Here is a 25,440-nt window from a genome sequence, read left to right on the forward strand (position 1 = left end):
CCTAAAACTAACAGTGTTATGTGACAATCATACCCAATATCTATATCTCAGCAATCAGGGGTGAGAGCGTGGACAACCTGTTGCCGAAGCTGCATTTGCTCTACAACAGCAGAGCGCTGGGAAATAATCCTTGGGAAAAGCGTGCCGACCCTGGCCCAGAAGACAGTGGTTTAGCAGCAACAACAGCATGCCTAGGTGGACGCTCGGCCCAGCCAGCCCCTGTGCTCCACCTGTCATCCCATTTAATCCCCTCCCCACCCTAAGAGGGAGAGACTTCAACATTCCCATTTTACAGATGAGAAAACGGAGGCCCAAGTGTTGGAGCCAGCTTTGAACCCGTGTTGTGATTTCAAAGTCACATCTCAACCCAGATTTCTAGAAGGTGGGGGTCCAGGCACTGGGGACCCTCCCTCTTCCACACTTAGAATTGTGCTCCAGGGCCCACCATCCCAGAGGCTGCTGGATGAACACATTTAATCCACTTATTCTGCACCCACTCAGCGCTTGGCTGCGGCTCTCCTGCTGCTGCTGACACTTCAGCTGGCTGAGGTTGTACAGGTGACTCATCACCACCTGCCCACCCTGCCCTCCTGTGGGGCAGGGCCCTCCTTGCCTCGTTATTCTAAATCCTTAGCTCAAAAAATCTGCAGAACTGCATTAAAATAGCCCTGCTCACCTGTGTGGAGGCCTTGACAAGGGAAGGGAGGGGAAGTTTTGGGGTGGACTCTTATACTGAAGGGACATGAAAGGGACACTATTTATGTCCCTAATGGGACTCAATGTGAAGCTAAGAGCTTTGTCCCATAGAGAAATAAAAGCCCCCCACCCTTCACCTGTGAAAGCAGCTCAGGCGCTATGGTACCCTGTCTGCCTGTCTGGCCCGTCCATATTTGGTCTGTGAACACCTCCGGGGCAGGCCTCTGCCTTCTCCTCTCTGTGCCCCCTGAGCCTGCACACCGTGGGCCTTCAGAGCCTCAGGGACCTCGCCCCACCCCGACCATGGCCAGAAGCCTCCAGCCATCAAAATGCCTGTGGAGTCACTTTGGCCCAAGCACTGCTGGGTACCTTAGTCCCATCTAAAGAACAAGCCATACCATGTGGCTTCCCCAGAGTTCAAGCAGCAGGATCTGGGGGTTCTGTCTGGCTCCACACTTACTCACTGTAGCCCAGTTACCTCCCTTCTCTGAGCCCCAGTCTTGTCCTCTAAACGGGGACATGGATTGCTACCTTAATGGGACTAATCCTGTGAGGACTAATTTGGGTGATCCTAGAATTTACAGCTGGCACCAATAGATACTGCTTGAATCCATTCGGATATCCAGATTAAACTGGAGTCTCCAGTGTTATCTGGAAGTTCTTCCGTGAAGCTAGACGAAACCCACACAGTTGCGGTTCCAGGGTCTCCACTTAGCCAGCTGGACAGAAAACCCAAAGTGGCTCAAACAGGCTAACAAACAAGCAGGAGAGAATGACTTACGTAACTAAGTCCACAGGTGGACGGCTTACAGCCAGGCTGCACCTGGAGCTCAGGGGCGTCAGCAGGAACCGTCTCTCCCCGCCTGTGGGTTCTGCTTACTGGTGTCATGCTCACGCAGGCGGCTGTACCTTGATGGGAGCAAGACGGCCACCAACTGCCACAGGCTGAGGTCAAGTCCCCTCCAACTGCCCCGGGCTGGCCTCTGTCCCCGCCACTCCCGAGAGAAACATGGCTTCTCTTCCTCAGGATTCCAGCACAAGGCCCCACCCTGGGCCCTGATTGGTCACTAGTCCACCCCTGAGCCAATCACGATGGCCAGGGAGGATGGAACATGCTGACTGGCCAGGTCGAGGTCATGTGATCATCCTCTCCGGGAAACTTGCGAGCTGTTCACCTTTTTTTTTTTTTTTTTTTTTTTTTTGCGGTACGCGGGCCTCTCACTGTTGTGTAGGCTCCGGACGCGCAGGCTCAGCGGCCGTGGCTCACGGGCCCAGCCGCTCTGCGGCATGTGGGATCTTCCCGGAGCACGGCACGAACCCGTTTCCCCTCCATCGGCAGGCGGACTCTCAACCACTGCGCCAGCAGGGAAGCCCTGTTCACCCTTTGTGTGGGGTGGGAGACAGGGTGATACGGAGAGAGCAGGGGTGAGGGACCAGCTGCTGCGTCCTCTGTGCTCAGTTTCCTGGGAGGTACCTGCTCACATCCTCCTCCCACATCCCTTTGTCCTCTGTTTACAAAAGAATTCATGATGCATTTCTTCTCTTCCCAAGCCCCGTTTCATCCACCAACACCAAAAAGGAGCAAGACTTCCTGTTTGAAGACAGGATTGGGGATCTCCTTCCAGCCTCAAGGATTGCTTTTTGTGTCCCTGTACAATCATTTATTCAGTCAACAAACATCCACTGAGCACCTACTACATGCTGCTATGGGTTCTCAGGACTGTTAGTTGTTCTGAGTAGTGGGTTTCACCCAGGACCCTCCAAAAGGGAACAAGTTTTGTCTGATGAAGCATCTGGAGGTGAGTTTCCAGTCCCATTCTGCCACCCACCGTGTGGCCCTGAGGAATTCCTCCTCCTCTCTGGGCTTCTGCTTTCTCATCTGAGGAGGCACTGGGGAAAATGAGGTCCTGGAGCCCCCTCAGCTCTGACATGCTGTGGTTGGGTCTTAGAACATGTCTCTCCAGCTGAGTCAGCCGATGAGCACTGTGGAAAATAGCCACAACTCTCCCACGGCAGAGCTGGGCTGAGGTGAGTCCACAATCACACAGCTGTGCATCTAAATCCTTCCCCTTCATGGGATGTTGAGAGGACCCAGGGCAGAGGAGGATCAGTGCTTTCCGTGCCTGTGAAGACCCCCAGCTCTAGGTCCCTATGAGCTTGCCCAATGCTGCTGCTGCCCCAGAAAATCCTTTGGGGCATTTGTGATTCCCAAGTTCTCCCACTTGAAGTCAAGTTTGGGGCTCTCAAAGGGAAATAGAGGGAGGCCACATGGAGGGGAGGAGAGGATGGTGTGGAGGTTCCATGGAGTCCATCCATCATCCACCTCCCTCTCTGCTTCCCTTTCTTTGTCACAGATGAAATTGGTCATGGCTCCCTGGAAGAACAGAGACCCCTGATGTGTTGGTGGGGAAGGGAGGGATCCCTGTGAGGCAGGCTCAGCGGGGAGACTGTTTTCTTCTGGAAGAATCTAGTTTCTCTTCACTCTGAACATTTGGGGATGTGAATTAATACCCCTGGTCATTCTGTCACTTATTGTCAGGTCACCCTATTAATCCATTTGTTCCCTCCTTTATTTAGCTCATGCTTTTTTTTTTTTTTTTTTTTTTTTTTTTTTAGCAAGAAGGGTGATTTATGAGAAAACAGGGAACCTAAGAACAGAGAATGGATTAGCTGTCTTTCCAGAAGACTGGAGCTGCAGCTGGTGAGACATGAGACGCCAGGTCTGCTGTGTTTCTTCCACCCTCCTGGGGCCATATGGTCACTCACCCCTGCTTCCACTTGCACAGCACTAGGTCCTACCGTCTTTAAGTCTATTGGTTTCTCTCCAGTTCCACCGCCAGGGCCCTGGTCTAAAGTACTATCCTTTGTCCCGGGAAAACTGAAATGACCTCCTAATGTTTCTCCCCACATCCACTCTGCTGTTCTCACTACAGCCAGGGTGATTTATTAAAAATGGAAAATGTACTCAGTGGTTTTCCACTGCTCCTAAGATAAACATCAAATCTTAAGCCTGGGGGCTTCCGGGGGCTTCCCTGGTGGCGCAGTGGTTGAGAGTCCGCCTGCTGATGCAGGGGACATGGGTTCGTGCCCCGGTCCGGGAAGATCCCATATGCCGCGGAGCGGCTAGGCCATGGCCACTGGGCCTGCGCGTCCGGAGCCTGTGCTCTGCAACGGGAGAGGCCACAACAGTAAGAGGCCCGCATGGGAACCGGATTATGATTCGCCCACATTCAATGCACTTTGCTGTCGCTCTCCTCTCACTGGAGGATTATACAGCCCTGCCCTTTGTTTCTTCAGTCAGGGCAAAGGGGCTGATGAACAGGGAAAGAAATGTGAGCACACACTTAAGAACCAGTGCATGATTTTCCTCTTTCCCTGGCAAAGGCAGTATCCAGATAGAGACTGCTCCATCAACCCGAGTCCAGAGGAAAGATGACACGGAGCAGAGCCACGCGAGCACGTAGCATGAGTTCTTTGGTCTCGATGAAGGTTTGCTCTCTAGCCACTGCTTTCCTTACATGTATTACATTCATATAGTTTCTCTAGAGAGGGCTGGATTTTGGTATTTCTCTTCCTTCAGGTCAGTTATGTTCTGTTAAATCCCCAGTTGTTTAGGGTCTGGTAAAATAGATTCTCTCGAGGGCAGGCTTCATTAAGAAGAATAAAATGTTGTGGGCCTATTTCAAAACAGTTTCTTGTTCCCCTGCTGGATGTGCAGCACACTGTCTCCAATTTTTCAGAGTGAGAACCTGGTAGGAATTCTGAAGCTAAGACTCACAAAACTGGAGGACCCCTCCCTAACACTGGGCCCCCCTGGAGTCTGTAACTCATACTTGCTGCACTGAGCCTCCAGCAATTTGTCAGTAGCGGTTCAGGTTTCCTCTCTGGTGTCCATGGAGGTTTCTGCTTGCACATTTCTGCTTCAGTAAATGAGATTCTTTGTACCTACCTGTCTCTCTGATTTGGGGGCCGGCAATTTGCCTGTGACCTCAATTCTCTGATAGATCTAACAAAATTTACTGATTTTCAGTTTGTTTAGTTTTTCACTTGTTGTTAGAATGGCAACTTCCAAATTCTTCACATGTTGAACCAGAAATGAAGTCTGAATTGTTGTTTTTTGTTCCTTTATTTCCCTGTGAAAGCTTTGCTTTATTCAATTGTTATTAATAAAATAATCTTTCTTCCCTTCATTCTTAATTCCTAATTATTTTTTATACCATGATTTGTCTAATTATTCCTTCTTTGATAGAAATTTGATGACATCCAGTTTCACTATTATAAACAATGCTGCAGTAAGATTCATGTATATATAATTTATTACACTGATATCTAAGTGCTCAGTTTGCCTTGCTTTCTTTTAGTCAGAGAGCATGAGTCATCTTTTTAACATTTCTTTTGTGGGGATTATTTGCTTTATAGGGAAGTTAATGCTATCACTGAATAAAGACTCTCATGAAGAAACTGGACTTCAAGGTGGTCCATCTCAGTATTCTGGTAAAAAAAATCATGAAATTTAGTATTATGCTCACTCCATCACTTTTTAACAAATTAGTAATAATTTTTAAAGAATAAAAAATACTTCATTCATCACAATACAATCTCTGAACAACACATCCTAAATTCAGGCTTATGTGGAAAGAGTATACATGACAGTTAAGGGATGGAACAGACTCCAAATTTAAATTTAAATTTAAATGCCTCTACTCTGTTTGTTCAGGAAAAGTATGATTTTCTTTTGCTTTTAAAACTTCTGACTCTACGGGCTTCAGAGAGGATGAGATATTGCTGTTACACCTGTTTTTCTTTCACTGTAAGGCTGCATCTTATAAAGATAGTAGAATTGGACATGGTGCAATAGATGTGTTTTGGGTCAAACATTCAAAGTAATGAACCCATGATAGGGATCTACAACTCTGATTCTCAATAGAGAATATCCTTTCATTTCCCCGTTTCCATGATTACTAGTAGAAATTCACCCATGTGAGGAGATGTGGTTCTGCTGATGGTGTCTAGCTTGAACATCAGTAGTCAAGGCTGCTATGTCCATGGGTGGATTAGAGTTGACCTCCTGATGACCTCTGCACTTGGTCATTGACGATGGGGAAATAAGAATTTAAAACAGCTCAGTGTTAGACATACTCATTGTAGAGAGTTTGATTTGGTAAACCTAAGGGAGTACATGGAAAATGGAACAGTTTTTACCATCCATAAAATTTGCAAAATTCTGATCTTTAAAAAGATATAACACTTTTTCCCCATGTATATACAAATGAAATTTCTATCCCTCTTTCTATTTTTAAAATTGCTTCCATTGATCTGATGGACTTATGTTTTAATCTGGGTTCTAAGAAGTGTGAAAGAACATCTTGGTCATTCAGATAAAGAAGCCATGACCTTCTTTGATTGGGGTTCTTTGATTTAATTTTTGATATTAAGCTATATGACCTGTTTGTATATTTTGGAAATTAATCTCGTCGGTCACATCATTTGCAAATATTTTCTCCCAGTCCGTAGGTTGTCTTTTCGTTTTGTTTATGGTTTCCTTTGCAAAAGCTTTTAAGTTTAATTAGGTCCCATTTATTTTTATTTCCATTACTCTAGGAGATGGATCCAAAAAGATATTGCTGCGATTTATGTCAGTGTTCTGCCTGTTCTCCTCCAGGAGTTTTATAGTACCCAGTCTTACATTTAGGTCTTTAATCCATTTTGAGTTTATTTTTGTATATAGTGTGAGGTTTTCTCATTTCATTCTTTTACATGTAGCTGTCCAGTTTTCCCAGCAACACTTATTGAAGAGACTTTTTTCTCCACTGTACATTCTTGCCTCCTTTGTTGTAGATTGACCACAAATGGGTTTATTTCTGGGCTTTCTATCCTGTTCCATTGATCCATATGTCTATTTTTGTGCCAGTACCATACCGTTTTACTGTAGCTTTGTAGTATAGTCTGAAGCCCAGGAGCATGATTCCTCCACCTCCATTCTTTCCATCTGTTTGTATGGTCTTCAGTTTCTTTCATTAGCAACTTACAGTTTTTGGAGTACAGGTCTTTTGCCTCCTTAGGTAGGCTCATTCCTAGGTATTTTATTCTTTTTGATGCAATGGTAAGTGGGATTGTTTCCTTAATTTCTCTTTCAGATATTTCATTGGTAGTATATCGAAATGCAACAGATTTCTATGTATTAATTTTGTATCCAGCAACTTTACTGAGTTCATTGATGAGCTCTAGTAGTTTTCTGGTAGCACCTTTAGGATTTTCTACATATAGCGTCATGTCATCTGCAGACAGTTTTACTTCTTTGGAGAGCTCAGGCAGGGAAGTGTGGAGCAAGGCCAGGCTGGGGTGAGGGGTCCCTGGAGTGGAGCAGGGTTCTCAGGAGATACTTTTCTTCCTCTCTCCTCCCTCCCTCCTCGGTTGTTGGTGGGGGTGGGGGATCAGCCAGCTGGCAGGGGAGGGGGCAGCTCACGGGCCTGTAGCCCTCTGGGATGGCTGTGGCTTTTCTGCAGTCTTGTCCTTTGGTCATGTCATGGGATTGTAAACCTTTCCTGTTGGGAGCTTTGAAAGATGAGGGAGCTTTGAAATATGAATCATGAGAGGGGAGGGTGTAGGGAGGTCCATCAGGGAAATGCCCCCAAACTGATGATGGACACAGCACTAGCAATCAAAATACTGAAATCCAACCTGAGTGAAAACCAGACACCACTCTGAGCTCACGCCAAGTACCTACTCCACTATCAAGAGCTAAAGTGTTACCACCTGGCTTTTTTTTTTTTTTTTTTTTTATTGCTGTACGCGGGCCTCTCACTGTTGTGGCCTCTCCCGTCGTTGCGGAGCACAGGCTCCGGACACGCAGGCTCAGCAGCCATGGCTCACGGGCCCAGCTGGTCCACAGCATGTGGGATCTTCCCAAACCGGGGCATGAACCCGTGTCCCCTGCATCGGCAGGCGGACTCTCAACCACTGCGCCACCAGGGAAGCCCCCACCTGGCTTTTTGAACATTATCCCCTCCATCAGAGGCTGCAAGTGTCACTCAGACACCCAGCAGGCTGGCCTCTGCCAGGGAGGCCTTTTCAGTGCTGCCAGGGGCTGAGTATAAATCCTGATTCCTGACAACACAGGCCCTTCCTGACATGGCACAATCATCCAGAAAAATGATTTGCTAATGAAAAGGCAGGTAAGACCACACTTTACCTCCAAAGAGAAAGAGAAGTGCTTTTTGTAATGAATCAGTAAACCGATCATAGGGGATGGCCCCTGAAGGAGGTGAAGGTGTAAGGAAGGGGTGAGCGGTAAGGCCAGAAATCCTGAGTGCTATCCTCTGATGGACAGCTCCTGGGAACCTGCTAGAAGCACAGAGCCTCAGGCCCCACAACAGACCCTGCATTTTGGCAAGATCCCCAGGGTTCACAGTGCACTGGAGTTGGAGAGGCACTGGTCTAGGGCTGTACTGAGGAATCTAAAGGCCAGGTCCTCCTGATACCCAAGTTCCATCTCCTTTCTGAAGCTTTCTGAAGGCTCTACCCATTCTTTCTTCATTGCTACTGCACTGAGGTTTAGCCCCACAACTGTGTGAGGTTCTGTCTCCCCAGTTAGACTGTCAGCTCCTCCAAGCAGGAGTTTCTTCGCGTCCCAGGCATCTTGTATATGCCTTACACGAACAGCAACTAGCCCATCAGCAATCACCCCAAACTGTTTCAGGGCCTATTTAGAGGAGTGTTTCTCACATTTAGAAATCATCCAGGGGGCTTTAAAAAACAACCCAAACAAACACCAGCAGATGAGAAAAGATGGCTGGTGAAGGCACTCCCCTCCACCACCTTGATTTTTATTTTGTAAAAGATTTATTATTGGGCTTCCCTGGTGGCGCAGTGGTTGAGAGTCTGCCTGCTGATGCAGGGCACACGGGTTCGTGCCCCGGTCCGGGAGGATCCCACATACCGTGGAGCAGCTGGGCCCGTGAGCCATGGCTGCTGAGCCTGCGCATCCGGAGCCTGTGCTCTGCAGTGGGAGAGGCCACAGTGGTGAGAGGCCTGTGTACCGCAAAAAATAAATAAATAAATAAATAAATAAATAAATAAATAATATATATGTATATAAATTTATTTAATTAATTTATTTTTGGCTGCACTGGGTCTTTGATGCTGCGCATGGGCTTTCTCTAGTTGTGGCGAGCGGGGGCTACTCTTCGTTGCAGTGCGCAGGCTTCTCACTGCGGTGGCTTCTCTTGTTGCGGAGCACCAGCTCTAGGCGCGCGGGCTTCAGTAGTTGTGGCACATGGGCTCAGTAGTTGTGGCTCGCAGGCTCTAGAGTGCAGGCTCAGTAGTTGTAGCGCACGGGCTTAGCTGCTCCGTGGCATGCGGGATCTTCCTGGACCAGGGCTCGAACCCATGTCCCCTGCATTGGCAGGCGGATTCTTAACCACTGCACCACCAAGGAAGCCCCACCCTGATTTTTAGATTAGCCCAAACCGGCCACAGCAGGGTATGAAGACTGTAATGGGCACCCAGGAGCTGGACACCACACCTTAGTGGGCCGCCAGGCAGCCCTGACTCCTCCACTGCATCCTCAGCACTGGAGCGTGCTGCTGCTCTGCACAAATCCCACTAACTGACAGGCAGACATCACATCCCCTCTAACTGTCCGAACCAGCAGTTCATTGTTTGCATATTTGTATGTAGGGTTAAATAAAAACTTTAAAGGATGTTGACTTCTGTAAAGCCCTAGAGCCTGGCTGCCTTTAACAAAGCTCTTGTTATTCTTCATGCAGAAAAAAATGCACCCAAGATCACAAATTCTGACAATTAGTGGCAGCACACAGATCATCGTAAGTTTTATTATGAATTTAAAAACCTAAACATTTCATGAGGACTGGGAAGCCTATCCACAAGGTCCACCCTCCTGCATTTCCAACTCCCACACATCCAGGCCTCACCACACATATACCCCAATGATGTGCAATCCACAGCAGAGTGTCCTTTATTTGCATTATTGATAGAAAACTGGCATTTAGATTTCAAAATTTTTATTACAAAATTACCAGCAGTCTTAAGCATTTCAACAATGCTTATGAACTCTACTTTGCTGACACAAACAAGGCTATTCAAAAAGCAGGACCTGTCTGAAGTGGACTATTATATGTCCTGAGATCCTTAGAGGCCACCCTGCTTAGGACCCATTTGTGACTGTGTCTTCTTCCATTTCCTCTTCACCATCATCAGTGGGGCCTAGAGAAAAACACAAAGCCCGAAGTCATATCAATTTTAGAGAACGTGCTTGCTCAAGAGTGTGAGCGCCCATCCATGAGGCTGCGGTGTGCCAGGCCCTGGGCAAGGTACAAAAGCCCAATAGCAGCCTCTGCCTTGAGGAGTTTAGGGTCTGGAGACCATCTGTCTTTGGCAGGTATTGGAAAGGATTGTCAGTTCCTAAGGGGAAGGGTCACAAAGGTGTTTTATGAAAGTCAAACTCTTTGCCTGCCATTCTAACCCATTCTGGTCAAGCTGATAACTCTTTTTTTTTTTTTTTTTTTGCAGTACGCGGGTCTCTCACTGCTGTGGCCTCTCCCGTTGCGGAGCACAGGCTCTGGACGCGCAGGCTCAGCGGCCATGGCTCACGGGCCCAGCCGCGCCACGGCATGTGGGATCCTCCCGGACCGGGGCACAAACCCGTGTCCACTGCATCGGCAGGCGAACTCTCAACCACTGTGCCACCAGGGAAGCCCTGATAACTCATTTTTTATAAAGATAAAAAGCTTATACTTTGTGTTTTGTTCTTGCCACTACTATGGGCAAAGAAACTGGCAACACTCAAAAAAATAAAAGGGCGGCGGAGGGGGAATACCTACCACATGCTGAGGATAGTCAGTTAGTGACTATGTCTCTAAATTAAGAAAAATATGGCAACAACAATGAAACGGTTGTTATTTGTCAACAATTTATTGCAGATATTTTAGTCAATGTATTCTGATAAAGGAAATGTTTTAACCCTGTCAATGTTAGGGGAAATTTCTCATGTTTGTTTCTAGTTAGACCGAAACATTACATTTCTAGATACAGGAAGTGCTACTCAGAAGCCTGGGCCCACTGAAATTGACAGAACCAGGAACAATCTCCATCTTCCTCTCCTCAATGTGCCCGCATGTTTAGATGACACTGAAAAATCCCAAGCTAGCCTAAGGGCCAAATAAAACACTTTAGGGGAAGCAAATTCATTCAGTAATTTTGTCATACTGCAGTCCCAATAAGTAATTAGACACAGCTTCCTTCCCCAAGCTGCTACCAGGGAGCCTTGAATGCCTTCGACAGACCTGTATTGTTCTCAGGACCGCAGACCTCCTCTGGCACGAGGCCTGCAGTCCCCCGAGGGGCTGGACTTGAGAGCTCACTCTGCTGCCCGTCTCACCACATTCCCCCCCATCCCTTGACCTTGGCTCACACTGTCCTCCTTCAGTCCAAGTGTGCAAGGCTCTCTTATCACAGGTTTTCTGCCAGTGCACTTCCTTCCCCCGAGAATGCCATTCTGCCTTTGTCTAGTTCAAGGGTTCTCAAATACTTTAGTTTTAGGACCCAAAGAGCTTTGGTTTAAATAGATTACGTTTATCGACAGTATGTTAGAAATTAAAAGTATTTTAAAAAACAGTAATTCATTAAAACAATAAATCTATTATATAGTAACAATGTTTATATTTTTATAAAATATAACAATACCAATATTTTCTAAAACAAAAATATTTAGTGAGAAAGTCGGCATTATTTTCTATTTTTGCCCATCTCTGTAATGTCTGCCAAATAGCAGCTGGACCCCTGTACTGACTTCATCATTCCACTTGCTACAGTATGTTGTTTTGATTGAAGGGTATGAAGAAAATCAGCCTCACACAGACATGCAGTTAGACAAGGGAGTAGTATTTTAATAGTCTTTGCAGGCAGTTGTGGATATTCTTTTCTGATACTATGCCCAAACTTGACAGAAGTGGTAGTTTTTTTTTTTCTTTGGCCACGCCACTTGGCTTGTGGGATTTTAGTTCCCCGACCAGGGACTGAACCCAGGCCCACAGCAGTAAAAGCCAAGTCTTAACCACTGGACTGCCAGGGAAGTCCTGAAAGTGGTAGTTTCTTAAAGGTTAGATTGCAGTGTGGAGTCTGAAGCCTTATCAGTGAACTTTCATACTCTCTGACTTGAAAATCCACCAGTTTATTCTGTACTCTGAATGGATCATTTATGCATGCATGACTCTGTAACATCATTTGGAAAACGTTGCTCACTGAGTTATGCAGGTCTTCCAAATGTTGACCCATTTCTTTATATGTTATATAAAAAAAATCACATTCATTAATAGCAACAATTTCCGCAGAGAAGTCTGGAAGTACTGGGAAACTGTCAAGGTTACAATTGTGGAAAAAAAGTTTCGCAGCTTTTAATTTCTGCTTGAAATTTTGAATATTATCATTGGTAACAAATACTAGCTGCTCTCCTTGAAGTGGCAAGCTCACTTCACGTTGGTGAAGCTGCCTGCCTCTCACCTGAGCCAGCACAAGTGCAGGGAGCCAACCACCCAGGTAGGCACAGAGGTGCTTTATGCACCCCATTCCATCATCACCCAGGAAACCAGAAATGTGCGCCCCAGGGGCCCAAGGACCACATGGATGAGAACCACTGGTCTAATTAATGTCTTACTCGTTTTTAGCTTCAGTTCCAACATTATTTCCCCAAGGAAACTTTCCCTGAGCTGCCAGTCTAGACAGAGGTCCTAGTTATATTCATATCAAACTTGTAATATGCACGGTCTGGGGTAGTTTTCACTTTATACCCAAGTGTCCACCAGTTTGCCTGACACAAAGCTGGCATTTACTATCAGAATGGCTCACACCCTATGCTCAGTGCTACGTACGAAGTATCTTACTTAGTCCTCCCAACAACCTTTTGAGGTTACCATTATCACTATCTCAGATTTAAAGATAAGGACACAGATTTAAGATTAAGTGGAGATTAAGAAATTTACCCAAGGACAGAACTGGTGAAGCTAAGCTCCGACCCTCAGCCTGTCTGGCTCTGGAGCCTGTGTCCTCATCTGCTAAGCTAGCCTACATGGACAGGGGTCAAAGGCAACACGGTCACCTCCACTGTTCCCTTTCATTCCATGGCTATGAAATAATGTTTGTCTCAACTTTTACAAAAACCCCAGAGTCCTATAACATAACATTCTTTAACAAATGATTTATCTTCAAAGAGCATTTAAAGGCATTTTGTGTGGATTAGATTAGATGGTAATGAGGCACTATTCTAGCATTCTTGGGTTGTAGCATCTAAACTGTTTTGCAATCACTCCAAGTGTATCATTAATTTGGAAATAAAGACAGAACATTGTTACCTGATCTGCGTTCTCTGCCAGGTATCTGACCAGACTGAAGCAAGCCCTTCAGCCTCTCCACTTCAGCCAAAGTTGATGCGTTTGCTATAGCATTCTGGATGCCAGGAGACAATGGAGACGGACAGTTACTTTCATCTAAGCCTCCACCACCCAGAAAACACTCACAGGAATTCACACCATCTTTTTGAGTTGGAATATGAAATATTTCTTTGTTGGGGGAAGAATTTTACTGGCACAGTGAAATCAACCCCAAAACCGAATCATAAATTTCCAAAATTGGTAAACAGCTGCAGATCCTATTATAAGAGAGCAAATAATCGCTGCTCGTGTCCTAAAATCTTAGCTAATTGAAGTACCTATTTGGAATTATGCTACTGGATTATTTAGGAGGCAGTATTATAAAATTAGGATCTCTCATCGAGCAGGATCTTTCAGGTAGCAAATCTTTCAAAGTAAAAATTAAGACAGCATGCAAAGGTAACTAACTGTTCAAATAAGCACATCCTGGGAAAATGAGAAAGACCAGAGTTGCCTCCACTTTGACTGGCTCATATAATTAATTCAAGTCAAAGTCTGGTCAAATGATATCTTTAAGCTAGTTTTTCCTTACACAAAAATACAGCTGGATTCTAACAATTGTGGGGAAATTTTGCAGTGTTTATTACTTGGGTTATTACATAATTTTGTGTCCTAAACCCATAACAGCTCACTCCAGTCCAAGAATCCTAACACATGATTACCTTGATTGCTTCCACATCCCCTGGAGATGGCCCACCTTTCTTTTTGTCAGTTGGCAAACCAGCACCTGGATTGAAACTTGGGAGGGAAGTACAAAACTGTCAAATCCAGACCAATAGAAATTGCTTCTCTTTTACTTTCAAAAGCTTTTGAAAGTAATTCAACCAGTGTAGTATCTTATCTTTGTTAACAAACTGATACAAGAAACTCTCTCCTTCAGAAACACCACCCAGTTCATCTTCCTACAGAGAAAGGAGGATGTATATAATATCACACTAAGACTGAATACTGAAATATTTGCTTCTGCTAATCTGGTAGAAATCTCACGTGATACATGGACCACTGATGGTCATGGATCATCATCACGCAAATTTAGTACTGTATTAGTCACAGGAGTTTCATTTCATTTTGCAGGAGGCAAAATGCCAGACAGATAATGTTTCTGAAGGTGAAGTGGAGTGAAGTTGGATATCCGGATCTTACGTTTTGCTTCTCCTGGCAATATCCTTTGCAAGTTGTGCACCCCGTTTGCCCTTGAACATTTTCTCTGCTTCCTGACGCTCCTACAGCGACACCACACACACAGTTAATGGAAACAGGAATACCACATGCATTTAGATGCATTCCTCAGAAAACACGGAAGAAAACTCTCCTGGAATACTCTGGGCTGGTGGAAATACCACAAAGCCAATTTCAAAGTAAAAGGAGACACAGTGGTCGCCTTTCTGGTGAAGGTCCTTGAAGAAAGTTCCCTCTCCGAGTTTCAAGGAGGGGCTCTCAAGGAACTAAGAGGGTTAAAAAAAAAAAATCCCCCAATAAAGGGAAAATCATTCTAACAATTAAAGGTACTGAAACGTGGATTACATTACACTCCCCACAGGGAGTGCATCTAAGTAGGCCGTCTGCTGTGACAGTGCCCACGGCGGCTCTGAGGCTGTGCCACCTCTAGAAAGGCCAGCCCCGCACAAGACAACCGGAACTCAAAGTCCCACCATAAACACCGTATGGGAAAATTGACTTAGCATCCCCTCCCCATTCTCATTATAAACCAATGATAAAAATCATTGCGCCATTTAAAAAGTCAGTAACAAAAGTATAAAGGAAAACACACCAATCTATAATGACTTACAACAGAGTAATACTTACTTTTAGTTTCACCTTCTGGAAGTCCAGTACTCTGACTTGTGGAACTTTATAAATCACATATAGTCTGTAATGCTTCTTATTTGTTACAGGATTTCTTAGAATACTACAAGAAAAGGAACAATACAATGCCAATGTTTTCACAGCATAGCATTCAAGAGGTCCATTTTAATAAAATCTAATGAGTCCATGAAGTAAGGAAAAGTTCACTATTCTTCACATTTCAATGTCATAAGAACTTAACACTAGGGAAATTTTAACAGAGCCCAAAGGAAATACTTTCAATATTTGTTTTTTAAAGGTACTTTTTACTAACTGATGACTTTAAGATCAAGGCTGGTAATGGTGTTATTTTAAAAGACTTTATTGTCACCACCACAAATAATTTCCATACCTTAGATAAGTCAATGATTTGAGAGATGCCAAAGGGTCCAGATCACCCTGTAAAATAACAGCCACAGGTAAGAACACGAATACCACACACCATTTTGATACTGTGGAATGGTGGATGCCTTTGGAGCAAGGACTGATCTTGTCTCTTATGCATGTATTTGTTTTTCCTGCCGCAGAAGCGCACAACACTAGCACATCACAGACGCTTGGTACGTTTCTACTGGACACACTGGTTCATAAATTTGAGCTTCTTAAACTGAATATCTTGGCCACAACAGTTTCTGTCTCAACAGCAGAAGAGACCAAAAAAAAAAAAAAATCATTTCCTGTAGCAAATTTAAAAGGACTACTGAGCTTAAAGCAGTGATTGAGAAAAGAAAGCAACGTGAAAACTGCTGTGGCTTTTGAGCAAGTTGTTCACATAGGGAACCTCAAACCGTGATCTTGGTGTAAGGTGGTTTTTCCTGCTGGTACCTGGGAGCAACACGGGTATGTCATCTTTGAGGGAAGGCACCTTTATTCTAGGCGCCCCCAAATCTCTTCAAATAAAAATTTCAAGGACAAGGAGTACAGTTAAAAAAAAAAACGTATATGGGAAGAAGGCAGGTTAGCTTTTGAATCTTCCCAAATTATGTCATAAAACACAGTGAAACAAGGATAAGAAAACCAAAACATATGGTCAACTACAAGCAAACTAGATGAAAAGGTACTCTGGCAAGAACCTAACACAGGAGCCAGTGACGACAAACTACTGTGAGAGCTACATGACTTGCCTGGTGACAACATCCATACAGGAAGAAGAGAGGAAGGGCAGAGAGGCGTCCAACAGACCCGAGAACTCCAAAGCGACTGACAGGTACCCAGTTTGAGAAAGGATAGGTAAAGGATAGGCATGTCCCAATAATGAACACATTAAGTGTGTGATGATGCCTGAAGGGCTCGAGCAATCTGGGACTTCACTCCACCAGAAACTGTGCCCTTTCCAGAACAAAGCCTGACACGGAGGAGAAACTGCTAGAACAGATCTGAACTGAGTGGGACAGGGCCAAGAGGGACAAGGAGGAAAAAAGTACAAGTAAAAGCAGGGGAGGGCAACACAGCCAGGTGCTCAGAAAGCTGCCACTTTTAAATACCTCACAACAGCATGGGAGGGAGCTCTGAAGCTTGCTACTGGCACACCATCACTAAAGGAAATCTAAAGAACAATCCAAAAAGGAACAAAGGAAGACAAATATTGCCTGACCTCACTTTTATGTAGAATCTCAAGAAAAGTCCAACTCACAGCAACAGAGTTGAATGGTGGTTACCAGAGGCTGGGGGGTGGAGGAGAGGGGAGATGAGCTATTGATTAAAGAGCACAAACTTGGGCCTCCCTGGTGGCGCAGTGGTTGGGAGTCCGCCTGCCGATGCAGGGGATACGGGTTCGTGCCCCGGTCTGGGAGGATCCCATATGCCGCGGAGCGGCTGGGCCCGTGAGCCATGGCTGCTGAGCCTGCGCGTCCGGAGCCTGTGCTCCGCAACGGGAGAGGCCACAGCAGTGAGAGGCCCGCGTACGGAAGAAAAAAAAAAAAAAAAAAAAAAAAGAGCACAAACTTTCAGTTATAAGATAAGTAAGTTCTAGAGATTTCAGGTACAACATTGCAACTGTAGTTAAAAATAACATATGGTGTACTCGATATGATAAAAAAAGTAGATCTCAAGTATTCTTGTGAGAATCCAAGTGAGACCTCCAAGTTGGCACGGCTGATCTCTGACTAATGGGGAGAACTACCTAATGAGAATTAGCAATCTTGCATCACCAATCAAAATTCTTACATTACCTTTCATGTGGGTAACAGAAGAAGACTTCCAAAAGGAGTTAGGACTGGTTTTAACATGGCCTGTTAGCCACTGAGACAGGAAATATTTAACATGAATCAGACTCATTTGGAATATTTTTGATTTGTCTTGATCCTAAGGTTTCCCTGTGTTAGTGTTATTGAGCACACAAAAAGGTAACTAGGTGAAGTGGTGAATATGTTAGTCTGTGGTAATCATTTCACAATGTATACATATATCAAATTTCACATTGTACACCTTAAACATATATAATTTTCATCTGTCCATCATACTTCAATAAAGCTGCAAAAACCAAAAGAAAGGAAGAACAGTAACTTTAGTCACACACACACACACACATACGGACTGTGCAAAACACAGTGATGTCTTCACGGTGGGGGGTGGGGTGAGAGGTTAAGGTGCCGCATTATTCAGGAGGTAGAGTTGCTGGTTAACTGCTTTACACTTGGATAAATACGGGTGTGCTAATTCCTAGGATGCTAAGAATAGAAACAGAGTCTATTTAATAATTAGTTAATCTCTAAACTATCAAAAGGAGAAGTGGAATGCCAAAAAAAGAGAGAGCGAGCAATACAGGAGAGAAAAAAAATTGCAGATAGATGGAACAAATAAAAAATTCTAGAAAAGAAAGACGATAAACTCAAATATACCAGTATTACATTAAACATAAACAGACTATTGCCTTTAAAAGTCAGACTTCAGACAGGATTTAAAAAAAGAATCCTATCATATGCTGTTTTCAAGAGACAAATCTAAAATATAAGTACAGAAAAACAATGTAAAGTTTGGATGAAAAAAATGATTATGCAAATACTAACTGAAAGAAAGCTTGTTTTGGTATACTGCAGCAGATAAAATAGACAACCAGGGTAAAACAGCACTAATAAGATGTAAAGAGGGTCACCACACATAAAAGGTTTATTTCATCAGTAAGATACATAAAATTTGGATATATCAAATAAAATAACCTAAAAATATATAAAACTAAAATTGACAGAACTCCATGGAAACAGTCAAATCCACTATCATGTAGGATTTTAATATACCTCTTTCAGTGACTGATCGGACAAACAGCCTTCATCTTTGCAAACAGCTTTAAACACAATTACAACACACAGAATATACTGCCCCCATCATGCCACACGTTCCCTATGAACGCACATACCCCATATAGTTTAGAAAGGACATGCCCTCAGATCAGTGCTTTCTTACTTTTGGAGTCAAGTACTCCTTTGGGAATCTGAAAGAAGCTTATAGACCTCATCCACCAGGAAAGGAACAATCAGGGAAATAGGGAAGGGAGGGGTTAAGGGCATAATAACCTAAAATCAAGTTATATCATATGAACTTAAACATCCAGTATTTGAGAAATTTAGGTTGCAAAACAATGTATAGTATAAGTTCAATTTTGTTAAAAATTACACACAGAGTAGAAATTTAAAAAGCATAAAAATAAGCATATCCAAATAGAGAAAATGAAACTTGCCCCCTATCTTATAAGAAACCGGATTTCAGGGGCTTCCTTGGTGGCACAGTGGTTAAGAATCCACCTGCCAATGCAGGGGACACGGGTTTGAGCCCTGGTCCGGGAAGATCCCACATGCTGAGGGGCACCTAACCCGTGAGCCGCAACTACTGAAGCCCGTGCACCTGGAGCCCATGCTCCACAACAAGAGAAGCCACTGCAATGCAAAGCCCGCTCACTACAACTAGAGGAAGCCCACACGCAGCAACGAAGACCCAATGCAGCCAAAAATAATAAAATAAATAAATAAGTTTATAAAAAAATAAAGAAACAAAGTGTAATGTTTTTTTAAAAAAGAAAAAAGATTTCAAATGGATCGTTGATCTAAATGTGGAGTAAAACAATAATTTCTTGAATAAAACTCTCCAACAAAATTTAATGTATGTCACATATGTAATTTTCTAGTAGTGACATTAAAACAGGAGAAACTAATTTTAATAATACATTGTTTTACCTATTTTCCAAAATATTACCATTTCAATGTCAGTTTAAAAAAATTATTGATAGTTTATATTCTTTTTTTGTACTAACTCTCTAGAATCTGTAGTGTATTTTATATTCTAGTATATCTTAATTCAAAGTAGCCACTTGTGGCTAGTAGCTACCATACTGGACACTGCGATTCTAGAAAACAGAATATGTGAGTTTCTTTATGACCCTGGGGTAGGGGAAGCTTAACAGAACTCAAAAGTACTAATAACAACAGACTGATGAAATGGATTATGCTTGAATTAGGAACTTCTCTATCAAGACCCTAAGAGAGTCAAAAGGTGAGCTAGAGAGTGGGAAGATATTTGCAACACATAACCAATGAAGGCCCATTTTCTGACTTAATTAAGAAAAGAAAAAGGATGATGAGATAATTTTCTGGATTTTCCAAGTTTTCTATAAAAGGCATGTAGTACCTTTAACTCCTCCCTGCAAATACATTTTTCCCCTGTTCAACTTACCAATTCCACAAGACTGTTGTTGGTGAGAATGAGTTCTGTCAGACAGGGCAGAGCCTGATCAAGTCCCTCACCTATACGGCTAAAATAAAAAGAAAAAATCTTAATGAAAGTAAAAATTAAGTAAGCTAACAACTTCATCTAAGCCCTTGCCCAGAGGACTTCAAAGTGGGAAGAACCTTAGAGATGTTTCTTCCAACACTCTAACAGAAAGAAAATGAGGCACAAAGCGGAAGCTTGTCTGAGGTCACAGAAGTGGGATGATTTTAAAACCCATGCCTCCTGAAATGCCTCCTGAAAGCTGCCGAGGGCTCTTTCCACTGCTACACTATCTAATGAGACCTAAGACAAAGAGAAAGTCCTGTGTAAATAGACTTACTTTGCTCATCTCAGGACTTGTGTGCAGGTAGCACAGAAATACAAGTGGTTCTGCATTCAAAGCTCAAGCACAAGATACACCAACCAAACCACAACGGAATAGTTAACTCATGAGAAATACACCTATTAAAAAAAAAGCAACTCAACACCCAGAACTTCTTAAAGACATTGTCTATAGACCTTTAATAACTTTTCTCCAACAAAATTCACAGAGATGATGAACGTGGGTCAAAAAACAGATCTTAATTTCAATAAGCAATATTCTAAAAATCAGCTGCAGTTAAAGAAAAACAAATAGCAGAGATTTGAGGTAGAATGAGATGTTTAGTCAAAAATATAATTGTTGAATTTTATGTTATCTCTTTAATATGACCCCTCTGATAATTTTAATTATTATTTTAGAAATCAGCCAAAATATGTACAAAGCAGCATGTTTTTAACTTAAATTAGAAACTTACCATGAACATATATATATATACACACACAAGATTTCTGAATAAATGCAAATAAGACTAGACCAATGACAAATTAATCTCTGGATCTGTATGGGACAAGTGCAGCTCATTTTCCATTTAAGAAATATGTAGGTTAAAAAGAAAAAAAAAGAAATATGTAGGTTTAACTGGCAGTATATACTGCAACTTCTTCAGGGAACTCTGCAACATTTACTCTAGGGGGAAAAAGCTACTTTCCACTAGTAGACAATTACCATATTCTGTTGTTGTTCACTAATAATGTTTTCAGTCTTCTCAACAAAGGAAAACCATCCAGTTTCCTGATTTCATTGTCAGAAAAATCAATGGCATCAAACTGGTCTAAGGTAGCGCCTAGATTTTCAATGACAGGAATTTTATACCCTGCAAAAAGGAGGGAAAAAAAAACACCCACACAAGTATTAATATAATTAAAAGGCACCTAAAACATTAGCAGCATTTCATGTAATTGGACTCACAGCTAATGTTCCTTCCAAAAGTGTTTACCTAGCACCTATGCCGTTGCCAGACACTGCCAAGGTACTGGCACATAGTACAAGGAACAAGACAGTCACAAGTCCCAGCTGCCATGAAGCTTATAGTCTAGCAGTGGACATGAAGATGGCGATGGTGACAAGGGCAGTAATGATGAGAATACTTACTATCAGTAACTAGTACCTTACAGTTTTCAAGAATATTTACAAGGTGCCTCATGCTGCTCTAAGCAAGGCCCCAGAGCTAGTGAAGTGGCCTAAGAGGTTACGCTGTGAGCTGCTTAACTGTCAGCGTCCAAACGTTGTTCACACATGGTGGACAACAGCTCTCAACCTCTTTTGCATCCCACAGGCCCGATTCCTAGAACTCACTGGGATGTCTTCATGATATCATGACAGTTCCCCCTTACTTCACCTCCCCCAGCTCAAACCCAGAGTTGAAAGTCAATAGTTCACACACAATGGTAAATCACCCTGTGGACAACTCAAATACTCCCTGATTTGTCTAACACGGGCATAATTATTGTGCTAAGTGCTCGGAAAAAAAAAAGAAGTTAAACGAGCCAAGGTGAAAGTACACAGTGCAGAGCTGTAAGGGCTACATCAAAGTAAGTGCTGCACCAAAACAAGACTCCTCAACGCTGGGTGCACTTCAGACTCAGAGAGAAGGCAGGGATCACCTGTGCCAAGACTGTGAAAGCGGTCGGTTACGCTTGAGTTGAACCTTTCTCTAAGAAACTTAGTTTCAACAAAACGAAAGTACTGGGCTTTGTCAGCAAACAAAAAAGCAAGCAGAAAGCAGAGCCCGCAGCTGTGCTGCTCCGGCGACCGCACTTTCTCCGTGGGAGCGAAATCTCAGGCCAAGACTGAATATCTTATCCCCGGAAAAGCCGCCCCCTAAAATGCTGACGACCTGCACGCCGAGGCGGAAATCACTACAGGAACTTAACAGTTCGGGGGCTTCCGCAACCCTTCCGCAGGCACCCGGCAGCGCCAGCCTCGCTCCGACTGTCCGCTCTTTGCAATGTTCTGGTAAAAGGGGAAAAGACGACTGAAACCAATGAGGGACAAATGTCGGGAAGACAATCGCTTTTGTCCCGTACTTCGTCTCCTCGCTCCCTTACCCTGTCTACACTCTCACGACAGCACGTTAACGCGTCTCGCTCCGCACGAGAGTCGCAACCGCTAGATCGTGTATTTCCCGGCCCCGCAGCGGCTCAGGCCGCGAAGCCAGCCCGGCTGGCCCGGCACAGGCCCGCGGTCCTACCGGAGCATCGCGGCGGCCCCGTGTGTGAGGGGAGGAGCTGGGGTGAGGAGCGCCTCGGAAGGGCCCAGGGACGGCCCAGGGACGGTGCTGACTGGCGCACGCGGCTAGGCCAGGCCGCCTGGCGGGCGGGGAGGCCGGACCGCCCGCCCCCGTCCGACTCACCCCGAAGGTCCAGCTCGCGGTCCCGCACGGCGTTGGTGTACTGCGCCGCCTGCTCTATCAGCTCCGCCGTCAGTTTCACCATCCTGCCGCCTTCTGCCCGCCGCGCCGCCCGCTCCTCTCGCCGCACCGACGTCCCAGCGTGCACCGCGCCCGCGCCAGGCAGCACCAATCGCCGCCGGCGTGCGCGGGCTGAGCGGCGTCCAGGCCGTAGCAATCGAAGAGCCACGCCCCCGGGCTCGGGCTCCGCCTCCCGGGCTCGGGCTCCGCCTCCCGGGCTCGGGCTCCGCCTCCCGGGCTCGGGCTCCGCCTCCCGGGCTCGGGCTCCGCGGTGGTCCGGTGCGCGTCGCCGCGCCTCTGGTTCTGGCTCCGTTCCTCTGGCGCCGCCGCGGTCTGTAGGGCCCCCGAGTCCAGACAGCTGTGTCCGCAAGTTAACAAAATGTGAAAGCCCCCGAAGGGAACTTTCTTGTGCATCAGTGCACTGTGAGGTGAAAGGGAGGATGTGACTGTCCTCACTCCACCCGTGGGTCCAGTGATGGATGCCGGATTTTGGCCCCCGGCCTACCAGGTGAGGACAGGGGCTGGGTCGCCCGCCCCGGTCGAATTTGTGGTTAGGCCTGTGCTCTACAGACAATTAGATATTCATGTTGAAGCCTGGTACACAGGAAAGCGCGCAGATCAGAAATCTGCAGCAGAGTGAGCACACCCGCGTGGCCGCCGCCGGCCTCCTAAACGAACACTATTCGGAAAACCTGCCCCCCTCACCCTTCCCCAAAGGCAACTGCGAATCCAACACCATAGATTAGTTTTGCTTGCTTTTGATATAGATTCATGCAATCTGCTTTTGTGCCTGGTTTCTTCGGCTCTGTGTCGTGCCTGGAATCCATCCAGGTTGCAGGCAGCAGAGGTTTGTTTACTTGCTGTTGTATAGAATTCCATTGTGTCTCTCATACCATAACTTATCCATTTTGCTGTTCATGGACATTAGGGTTTCCAGTTTGGGGCTGTTCTGCATAATGCTGCTATAAATTTTCATGTGCATGGATCTGATGCACGTGCATCTTAATTTCTCCAGGAGTGGAACTAATGGGACATAGGATGTGGTATCATCAGTAGATAATGCCTGACGATCACTGCCAAGAGGCTGAAATAATTTCCACAGTCTCTAGTGGTGTGTTAGGGTTTCCATCACTTCCAACGTCAGCCTCATTGGCACTGTAGTCTTTATAATTTTAGCGATTCTGGTGGGTGTGTAGTGGTATTGCACTAATGCTTTGATTTGCTTTTCTCTAATAACTAATAAAGTTGAGGATCTTCTGTATACGTTGTCCACTCTTGATATCTTTTGCAAAGTGCCCATTCAAGTCTTTGCCCATCTTTTTCTATTGGGTTGTCTGCCTTTTATTATTATTATTCATTATGGGATTTCTTTATGTATTCTGGATATGAGTATACTCTGTGGTTTACCTTTAACTTTTTTTTTTTGGTTAAAACTGCTTAAATACCAAAGACCTCACAGGGAGTGGAAATACTGTCCTCATATACATCCTCATTATAATCCATCTTGGTCTAGGAAAACATCTTATTACCTAAATCACCAAATCATGATCTGGGCTGTAAATTGAATCAAAAGGATAAGAAATGTGACTGCCTCTCCCATTTTGAAAAAGAAACAAGCTTTCAAAGGGTCCAATTCAAGAACAGACATCAGAAGAAGAACTTCTTAGCTCAGGAAGCCCTGCCCATTGACAGTGTCTTTTGTCCTATCTTGGGGGGGACACTTTTACTATGGTCATGTAGGTCTGGGACCCAGAAAGGGTTTTCTGCTTACTGACCTTTTCACTGTTAATGAAAAGGTGTTGTTTAATGACCAGAAGTTTCTAATTTTTACATAGTTTAGTTTATGTGTATGTGTATGCACGTGCATGTCTTGTTTGAGAAATCTTCCCTCATCTCCAAAATGTTTTTCTGTGTTATCTACTAGAGGCTCAGTTGTTTTATCCTTCTCATTTAACTCTCCAATTCCCCTGGAATTGATTCCTTTTGAACTTTCTATTGAAGCATGATATACATGCAGCAGACTGCAAACTACACACACCCAAGCAACTGACATCCAGATCAAGAACAGGAAATTGCACGTTCCAGAAACACCCCTCTTGCCCTCTTCCAGCCACACCCTTGCCCCAATGGTAACCACTAATCTAACATCTTGCGTAGATTGGCTTTGCCTAGTTTGTATTTATGCAAAATGGAATTGTACATTACGCATCTCTTGCTTAACCTGTTTGTGTGTAGATATAGTTCATTTATTCTCGTTGTTATATAGTTTCTCATTGTGTGAATATTCCAGTTTGTCTATTCTGCTGTTGATGAGCATTTGGGTAATTTTCAATTTGGAGCTATTATAAATAGTGCACCTACTAACATTATAATATATATTTTTAAGTGAACACATATACTGATATATACTTGGAAATAGAATTGTTGGGCCATTAGGGTTTACTTACTTTCAGCTTAAGTAGATACTACTAATTTTCCAAAGTGGTTGTACCAGTTTATCCTCCTTACTGACGTTTGGTATTGCCTGTCTTTTTAAGTTTAGCCGTTCTGGTGGGTTGGTAGTGGTATCCCATTGTGGTTTTCATTCTATTTCTCTGATTACTAACACAGTTGAGAACTTTTAAAAATATATATTTATTGTCCATTTAATTAGCTTTTGTGAAGTGTTTGTTCAGGTGTTTTGTCTGGTTTTCTATTGGGCTGTCCTTTATTACTGATTTGTAGGTGCCTTTTTTTGGATAGAAGTCCTTGTGAGATAAAAGTACAGTGACTATCTTCCCTCTCTCTGTGGCCTTTTCACTCTGTTAACGCTGTTTTTTGGTGAACAGAAGTTCTTAATTTTAACAGTCTAATATACGAACTTTTCCCTATATGGTTAATGTTTTTTGAGTCCTCTTTAAGAAATCTTTGCCTATGCCAAAATTATAAATCTTTTCTTCTAAAAGCTTTATTGTTTCCCC

General features: G+C 44.2%; 2 protein-coding genes across 5 annotated transcripts in view; both read right to left on the bottom strand.

The window, feature by feature from the left end:
* Nucleotides 1-1,709, bottom strand: part of LOC309802679 (uncharacterized protein) — a 52,012-nt gene extending 50,303 nt beyond the window's left edge. For all 3 annotated transcript variants that reach the window (XR_014293853.1, XR_014293854.1, XM_082618436.1), the window contains exon 1: nucleotides 1,478-1,709. The gene's annotated coding sequence lies outside the window, so the exon portion shown is untranslated. The remainder of the gene's footprint in view (nucleotides 1-1,477) is intronic.
* A 7,950-nt stretch (nucleotides 1,710-9,659) lies between these two features.
* SNRPA1 (small nuclear ribonucleoprotein polypeptide A') lies at nucleotides 9,660-22,574 on the bottom strand. Of its 2 annotated transcripts, XM_082619104.1 has the most exons (9): nucleotides 22,424-22,574; nucleotides 20,737-20,884; nucleotides 19,653-19,731; nucleotides 15,340-15,386; nucleotides 14,949-15,051; nucleotides 14,286-14,365; nucleotides 13,805-13,880; nucleotides 13,065-13,158; nucleotides 9,660-9,921 (listed from the first exon to the last, which is right to left on the bottom strand). In XM_082619104.1, the coding sequence occupies exons 1-9, from the start codon at nucleotides 22,503-22,505 to the stop codon at nucleotides 9,863-9,865; spliced, it is 768 nt and encodes a 255-aa protein (XP_082475230.1). In that variant the 5' UTR covers nucleotides 22,506-22,574; the 3' UTR covers nucleotides 9,660-9,862. The 2 variants fall into 2 exon arrangements, with proteins under 2 accessions (XP_082475230.1, XP_082475231.1); XM_082619105.1 differs by lacking the exon at nucleotides 14,286-14,365 and having other exon boundaries at nucleotides 13,805-13,900.
* Between the last annotated feature and the right edge of the window lie 2,866 nt (nucleotides 22,575-25,440).

The sequence above is a fragment of the Mesoplodon mirus genome (assembly GCF_964341445.2).
Source record: "Mesoplodon mirus genome assembly, chromosome: 4".
Classification (NCBI taxonomy): domain Eukaryota; kingdom Metazoa; phylum Chordata; class Mammalia; order Artiodactyla; family Ziphiidae; genus Mesoplodon; species Mesoplodon mirus.